The sequence below is a fragment of the Hyla sarda genome, chromosome 10 (assembly GCF_029499605.1).
Source record: "Hyla sarda isolate aHylSar1 chromosome 10, aHylSar1.hap1, whole genome shotgun sequence".
NCBI lineage: Eukaryota > Metazoa > Chordata > Amphibia > Anura > Hylidae > Hyla > Hyla sarda.
Genome location: NC_079198.1, coordinates 144,179,581 through 144,188,359, shown reverse-complemented (window position 1 = coordinate 144,188,359; position 8,779 = coordinate 144,179,581). Strand labels below are relative to the sequence as shown.

Sequence of the window (8,779 nt, the reverse complement as noted above, 5' to 3'; positions counted from 1 at the left end):
TGCAGGAAAATTAATACGTTTAAAATTGTCATCTTCTGACCCCTATAACTTTTTTATTTTTCCATGTATGGGGCGGTATGAGGGCTCATTTTTTGCGCTGTTATCTGAAGTTTTTAACGGTACCATTTTTGCATTGATAGGACTTATTGATCGCTTTTTATTCATTTTTAAATGATAAAAAAAGTGACCAAAAATGCACTATTTTGGACTTTGTAATTTTTTTGCGCGCACGCCATTGACCGAGCGATTTAATTAATGATATATTTTTATAATTCGGACATTTCTGCACGCGGTGATACCACATATGTTTATTTTTATTTTCACTGTGTTTTTTTTTTTATTGGAAAAGGGGGGTGATTCAAACTTTTAATAGGGGAGGAGTTAAATGATCTTTATTCACTTTTTTTTCACTTTTTTTTTGCAGTGTTATAGCTCCCATAGAGACCTATTACACTTCACACACTGATCTCTTATACTGATCATTGTTATCCCATAGGGACCTATAACACTGCACACACTGATCTCTTATACTGATCATTGTTACCCCATAGGGACCTATAACACTGCACACACAGATCTCTTATACTGATCATTGTTATCTCATAGGGACCTATAACACTGCACACACTGATCTCTTATACTGATCATTGTTATCCCATAGGGACCTATAACACTGCACACACTGATCTCTTATACTGATCATTGTTATCCCATAGGGACCTATTACACTTCACACACTGATCTCTTATACTGATCATTGTTATCCCATAGGGACCTATAACACTGCACACACTGATCTCTTATACTGATCATTGTTATCCCATAGGGACCTATAACACTGCACACACTGATCTCTTATACTGATCATTGTTATCCCATAGGGACCTATAACACTGCACACACTGATCTTCATCATTGATCACTGGTTTCTCATAGGAAACCAGTGATCGGCGATTCTGCCGCATGACTGCTCATGTCTGGATCTCAGGCACTGAGCAGTCATTCGGCGATCGGACAGCGAGGAGGCAGGTAGGGGCCCTCCCGCTGTCCTGTAAGCTGTTCGGGATACCGCGATTAGCTGCGGCTATCCCGAACAGCCCGACTGAGCTAGCCGGCAACTTTCGCTTTTAGCCGCGCTGCTCAGCTCTGAGCGCGCGGCTAAAGGGTTAATAGTGCGCAGCGCCGCAATCGGCGCTGCGCGCTATTAGAGGCGGGTCCCGGCTTCACTATGACGCCGGGCCCGGCGTGATATGACGCGGGGTTACTGTGTAACCCCGCGTTATATCAGCAGAGCAGGACCAAGGACGTACTGGTACGTCCTTGGTCCTTAATGGGTTAAAGTGGTAACATTTTTTTTTTTTGCCAGTAAGTTGAACAGATTTGTAAATTACTTCTATTAAAAAAGCTTAACCCTTCCAGTACTTATCAGCTGCTGGATGTTCCAGAGGAAGTTCTTTTCTTTTTGAATTTCCTTTCTGCCTGACCACAGTGCTCTTTGCTGACACCTCTGTTCATTTTAGAAATTGTCCAGTGTAGAAGCAAATCCCCATAGCACACCTATCCTGCTCTGGACAGTTCCTTAAATGGACAGAGGTGTCAGCAGAGAGCACTGTGGTCAGATTGAAAGGAAATTCAAAAACAAAAGAACTTCCTCTGTAGTATACAGTAGCTGATAAGTACTGGAAGGATCAAGATTTTTAAACAGAAGTAATTTACAAATCTGATTAACTTTCAGGATACAGGATATAAACTTTCAGGATACAGGATATAGCTCAGGATCAGTACAGGATAAGTAATGTAATGTATGTACACAGTGACCTCACCAGCAGAATAGTGAGTACAGCTCTGGAGTATAATACAGGATATAACTCAGGGTCAGTACAGGATAAGTAATGTAATGTATGTACACAGTGACCTCCCCAGCAGAATAGTGAGTGCAGCTCTGGAGTATAATACAGGACATGTGGTGTCCCGGTACCGGATTACATCCGTTACCTTGTGGAAGGTCCCCAAAGTCAGAGTCCATAGGTACCGGTGGGGTCCTCATCAATAGTTAGCCCCTTGTCACCCCTTTAGTAGTAAAAAGTATTCAAATTCAATGTGTAAATATGTAAATAAAGTGTACTTGCCTTGTTGTGACGTTGCAGGACCTGCGGATCACGTGATGCGTTCCAAAAACTCTATGGTTTTCTGGTTCAAGGACCTTTGGAAGAAGTCAGGTGATTGCCCACCATGCATTGTAACGGTGAGTGACAGCTGACACGGACCAATCCAAAACGGCCCTGCCCATATAAGGGAGCGGCAGCCATTACTCGCTCTCTTTCCTCGTGGGCTGCTGAGGAAGGAGGATCTGCGCAGCTGTCATCAGCAGTGACTAGGCCCAAGCCTTGTGGCAACGGCCATCTTTACGAAACTGTGAGTTATCTCAATCCCTGTTAACTCCACAAGATCACCGGACCTAAATAGACCCCTAAATCCGGACGGATCTCTGCACCAATCCTAATTCTAATAATCCTTTGGATAAGTCAATGGTCCTCAGCATCTGTCAATCACTGCCGTGCTGTATAGAGACTGTATTGCCAAGACTGTTTATGTTAATTGGATGTACCGCAAGTACCTCAGTAAAGTTTATACAAGTTCAAGTTCATCTCTATTGAGGACCTTCATTCATTTAAGCACGCACCACTCGTTCCTGGGAAGGGTGGCGATAGGCCGAAGATTTACCTCAGCGTATTAACCCTCACCCTGGCGTCATGAGTGACAGGGGTTACATTAACCCCTCATATACCGAAGCAACACCCCAACTACACTACACCCCAAGGCAGTTACGACAGATATAACTCAGAAAATATATTTCTCTTCTTTTTTAGAATATTTCCATTTTTGCAGTGTTGCAGGGACTATATTTCTGTGCCCCATTGTGCGCTGACCCTACTAACAAACAGCCTGAGACTTTACACCACTACATCTCTGCACTTTTGTTTGTAAATATTATATTTAGATATAAGTATAAAGTAGTAAAAAGTTCTCCATATAACATAAAGCTCTGAAGCTCGTGGTTGAAGAAACATCCAGCTCGTTTTCTCCCGATATCGCGTATATTTATAGAGCGCCAATGGGCACTAATTTGCTCTATAGATAAAAGAACGAAGAAGCTTATGCAAAGTAGGTACTAGAGATGCAGGAATCAGTGCCAATCCAATCTGTTGTACTGGCCATAGATTATATGCTTCAGAATGAAATGAATGCTGATTTTCAATTTTATTCAAAAGATATAATTTTTTCCCCTAATTCTGTCCAATTTACATGAACAGTGGTGGATCGGCAGATGCCAAACTCTCAGGAACACAGAGAGGCCTTTTTCTGCTCAGTTTCATAAGATGACATGAGAATTGGTTTGTGATTTGGTGTAAATGTGGAGTATACAAAGAAAAGGCAAAAAGCCGGCCGTCAAAATATCCTATGAAATCTGATGTGTTCGATAATCACTCAGTATTATAGGAAAAAATAGGAAGAAATAGGAAGTATGTAATTATAACTATCAGTATTATAAAATACAATAAAAGTTAAAGAAAATGGAAAACAAAAGTTGCATAAATAAAAAGTTAAATAAAATGTGAAAAAACAACACATTAATAAAAATAATCTAGAATACAAAACAGAAGAATGTAAAACAATATGGAAGATCATAATATGTACAATAAGTTTACTAAATTGTGAGTACGTGTGTCACCCAGGGAGCCCATGGAAGAAGGCGAATGGGACCCATGGAGGGAGAAGTCCAGGGCCCATGGAAAGGAGTCTGGGGACCATGGAGGGAGAAGTCCAGGGCCCATGGTGGGAGAATTCGAGGTTTAGGTTGGCCCCATCTTGTCTCTACATGGGAGGTATATTTCTTCACAGGCCCAAAAGTCAAACCAGACACATAACTATAGATGGTGCAGAGGTAGCCGCTGTCTCTAGGTCCTCGTGCTCGGATGGGCCAAAGCCCATCTGCCATTTAGGTAGACACCAGGATCATCTATGGAACATAGTATCCATTGGGACCTAAGAGCATGAAGTTAGCTCTCTGGGTAAAACTATCTTTAACTTACAAACAGTGGTGAGGGTGCCATTATATATGTACGGCGATCCGGCTCAGCTTTAGAAAAACGCTGGATGGTAACTGATCATTGAACTGATCCAATTTATTTTACTGGAAGGAGTCAGAATGATCCAGAGCCTCAATTGGGGTACAGATCGCTGGACCTGCCAGGATGGGGAAAGCATCTTGTCGCATTCCCTCATCTGGCCTGCAGAAATAACTGGGCACCAGACCATACACAAGTGATGAACTTTGCCATCACTTGTGGCATCAGATGTGGCCGGTAATCTGAGTCAGATCACCGGACATATATGAGGGCACCCTAAAAAGCTTAAAGCCCCTATCCTTGGATGAAGATCTGAGGTGGTGGTTTGAGTCAAAAATATGGAAAGCGGGCGCCTTCCAAGTCTCTGGCAGCATGTCACTCTAAGCCCTTGGGATTGAATGGCACCTGTCTTTTGCCCTCGGGATTGGATGGTGCCTGTCTTCTGCCCTGAGGATTGGATGGCTTTGTCTTCTGCCCTGGGAATTGGATGGCGTCTGTCTTCTGCCCTGGGAATTGGATGGCATTTGTCTTCTGCCATGAGAATTGGATGGTGTCTGTCTTCTGCCCTGGGAATTGGATGGTGTCTGTCTTCTGCTCTGGGGATTGGATGGTGTTGGTTTTCTGCCCTGGGAATTGGATGGCGCCTGTCTTCTGCTCTGGGGATTGGATGGCGCCTGTCTTCTGCCCTGAGGATTGGATGGCGTTTGTCTTCTGCCCTGGGAATTGGATGGCGTCTGTCTTCTGCCCCGGGGATTGGATGGCTTCTGTCTTCTGCTCTGGGGATTGGATGGTGTTTGTCTTCTGCCCTGGGAATTGGATGGCATTTGTCTTCTGCCATGGGAATTGGATGGCGTCTGTCTTCTGCCCTGGGAATTGGATGGCGTCTGTCTTCTGCCCTGGGGATTGGATGGTGTTTGTCTTCTGCCCTAGGCATTGGATGGCCTCTGTCTTCTGCTCTGGGGATTGGATGGTGTTGGTTTTCAGCCCTGGGAATTGGATGGCGTCTGTCTTCTGCCCTGGGGATTGGATGGTGTTTGTCTTCTGCCCTGGGCATTGGATGGCCTCTGTCTTCTGCTCTGGGGATTGGATGGTGTTGGTTTTCAGCCCTGGGGATTGGATGGCCTCTGTCTTCTGCCCTGGGGATTGGATGGTGTTTGTCTTCTGCCCCGGGAATTGGATGGTGTTTGTCTTCTGCCCTGGGGATTGGATGTCCTCTGTCTTCTGCTCTGGGTATTGGATGGTGTTTGTCTTCTGCCCTGGGAATTAGATGGCCTGTCTTCTACCCTGGAATTGAATGGTGCCTGTCTTCTGCCCTGGGGATTGGATGTCGTCTGTCTTCTGCCCTGGGGATTGGATGGCCTCTGTCTTCTGCTCTGGGGATTGGATGGTGTTTGTCTTGTGCCCTGGGGATTGGATGTTGTCTGTCTTCTGCCCTGGGGATTGGATGGCCTCTGTCTTCTGCTCTGGGGATTGGATGGTGCCTGTCTTGTGCCCTGGGGATTGGATGGCCTCTGTCTTCTGCTCTGGGGATTGGATGGTGTTTGTCTTGTGCCCTGGGGATTGGATAGCACCTGTCTTCTGCCCTGGTGATTGGATGGCATTTGTCTTCTGCCCTGGAGATTGGATGGCCTCTGTTTTCTGCTCTGGGGATGGGATGGTGTTTGTCTTGTGCCCTGGGGATTGGATGGCGCCTGTCTTCTGCCCTGGGGATTGGATGGCATCTGTCTTCAGCTCCGGGGATTGGATGGTGCCTGTCTTCTGCCCTGGGGATTGGATGGCATCTGTCTTTAGCCCTGGGGATTGGATGGTGCCTGTCTTCTGCCCTGGGGATTGCATGGCACCTGTCTTTTGCCCTGGGGATTGGATGGTGCTTGTCTTCTGCCCTTGATATTGGATGGCATCTGTCTTTTGCCCTGGTGATTGGATGGCCTCTTTCTTCTGCCCTGGGGATTGGATGTTGCCTGTCTTCTGCCCTGGGGGTTGGATGGTGCCTGTCTTCTGCCCTGGAGATTGGATGGTGCCTGACTTCTGCTCTGGGAATTGGATGGTGTCTGTCTCCTACCTTGGGGATTGGATGGCACTTGCCTTCTGCCCTGGGGATTGAAAAGCGACTGTATTCTGCCAAAGCAATGCCTCAAAATGCTAAAAAATACTATACAATTCTCAAAATACTATAAAATGCTTTTTTTTTTGTAGCTTAGATAACTATTTTACCTACTTATAGGAAAATTTTAGATAAAATACCAAGGCTACATAGAAACAAATGGTGTCCACGTGTTCTCAAACATCGCCCATTTGGAAAGTTTTCGTTTTTTTCTAATTCATAAAATTATTGCATTCAAAAAGAAAAACTTCTGCTGCCTATATTTCCCTGATAATAGCTAAGCCTCCGTTCACACCGCCACAATCGCTTCTGTTCTGAACAAAGCCACGACAGCTAGGATGCTGAAAAGATTTCAGTGACTCCTGACAGATCCTATTGACTTATAATTGGATCTTTCAGGTTTTTGCTGGAGGTTCTGATGTTTTTGACAGGAAGAAGAGCGACGCACTCTACGGAATTCTAGCCGTGAATAATAATAAGGAACTGTTCACACAATGGAATCCATGAGTATGCTGTTCCCAAATTGGCTTCATTTCCATATTCTTATGCGATGTGAACAAGGCCTAAAAAATCAATGAATAACAAAAATAGTAGTAAATAAATAGTAATAATAGATAATTGATAATATAAATTATAATAATAATAATTTATTTACTCATTATGTTCATCACAGTATACTCTTTATGGTACTATGTCCTTATTTCCTGCTTGGATTGTTTTATTGGTTTTACGACTTTTTCCCGTATTTCCCTTTTTATTTTTTTATTTTCATGGAAAATAAAAAAGTTTAATAAGAAAAAAATAATTTATTTAAATAATAAATTATTTAAAATAACTTAAACCCAGACCTGTCAGCAGGAAAACATGGGTGTAAATACGAACATATAATCCTCTTCTTTACTGAGATTTAACTGAGAAAACAAGAAACATACAAAAGCGCGTTCCTAGTGCATTACCCAAGATGACAATTATTATATAAAAGGTGAAGATCAGTTGTGCTCACCGATGTTGGTTATGCTGAGAGCATAATGTCTATTATGGCATAACATATGAGCGGGTCAGCAGCCCCGGAGTACCAGATCCCTCCAGGATGTTGGCAGATAGCAATGGCGCTTCTCCCAATAAAATTGTGTTCTTTATTTTTCCATCATTCATACAATCAGTGGTAGCAAAATTCAACGTGTTTCTAGGTTAGGAACATAATATTAACTCGCTTTATACAGACATACAGTAAAACTTCCGGGCTGTGGATAAGACGGGGAAATGAATACACCCATCCCATGACTTCAGTGATGGGTATAGTAACGTGGCGGCTTCAATTCAGTTTAACCATCAGACTGATAACTAAAATGATCATAAAATACCAGAATAAACATGAAATAAAAACATTGTATCATAAGTACTGTAAAAACATATGGATCTCCCATATTGCCATCTAAAATGCAGATCTGGAAACTGTAACAACATACCGCTGTAGCGCAATCAGTTCGGGACTCGCTCCCCCGGTCTCTTTGCACTGTGCTGGCGGTACTCCTAGTGGTGTGTGGGCACGTCCCGCTGTATGTCCTGGGTCCGGAGTGAAGATCTCAGTGCCTATTGATCGTAAGATCACTGCACAGTGCTCCTAACAAGGATGAGTTGAAATTTCTCACCCCTTCGTTCCCTGGGAAACCATATTTTTACTTTATCCCAAAGATCCACAAATCTTTGACGAAACCACCAGGGAGACCAATTATTTCCTGTATGAACTCGGCCACCTCCAATCTGGCCCATTTTCTATATCTATATCTACAGGAACACGTGATTAAACTTCCCAGTTATCTCCGGGATTTGGCCCAACTCATCGAGTTGTTGATGGATGTACCATGGACCCACGGAATGAAATTGACAATATGTGATGCAACCTCACTCTATACTAGCATCTCCCATGAACTTGGACTCAAGGCAGTAGAAAAATTCCTAATGCATGATCCTGAAATGTTGGATACCCAATGGAAATTTCTACTACAGGGGCTTGAATTTATACTCAAGAACAACTACTTCATATACAATGGCTCCACATACCAACAGATAAAGGGGACTGCTATGGGGCCAAATTGGTCCCCGCTTATGCCAACTTATTCATCGGGGCGTTTGAGGATGAACATGTCTGGGCCAACAATGACCTTACCAAGCACATAAAACTGTATCGTTGATATATGGACAATCTCATATTCATCTGGGAAGGTTCAGATGAATCAGTCACAAATCTGGTAGATACTCTCAACCATAATAACTGGGATATCACCATGGCAGCTAGTGACACACAGATCGAATTCCTCGATATATGCATTTCCCATGATGACACCAGGTTCATTACATCTACATTTCTCAAAACAGCTGACACCAATAGTTACTTGGATTATAGAAGCGGTCATTACAACAAATTGATAAAAATATTCCCTACACGTGCGCACGATCACCTGAGGTATGCACCCCGCGTATCTACACCCATGCTTCCACCATCTTCTCTGTTCTCCTTCCCTCTTCCTTTTCTTTCCTTTTT

At 43.5% G+C, this 8,779-nt stretch overlaps 1 protein-coding gene across 1 annotated transcript; it reads right to left on the bottom strand.

Moving 5' to 3' along the window:
- Positions 1-4,505: 4,505 nt before the first annotated feature.
- Positions 4,506-5,966, bottom strand: LOC130293299 (involucrin-like). The gene is made up of 2 exons (XM_056541803.1): positions 5,432-5,966; positions 4,506-5,386 (listed from the first exon to the last, which is right to left on the bottom strand). The coding sequence occupies exons 1-2, from the start codon at positions 5,964-5,966 to the stop codon at positions 4,506-4,508; spliced, it is 1,416 nt and encodes a 471-aa protein (XP_056397778.1).
- Positions 5,967-8,779: the final 2,813 nt, after the last annotated feature.

Coding starts and splice junctions, on each gene's coding strand:
- LOC130293299 (XM_056541803.1), bottom strand. CDS start 5,966: ATGCAATCCCCAGGGCAGAAGACAGGCACCATCCAATCCCCAGGGCTA. Junction 5,387..5,431: donor ATCCCCAGGGCAGAAGACAG/GCACCATTCAAT, acceptor TCTAATTCCCAG/GGCAGAAGACAAACACCATC.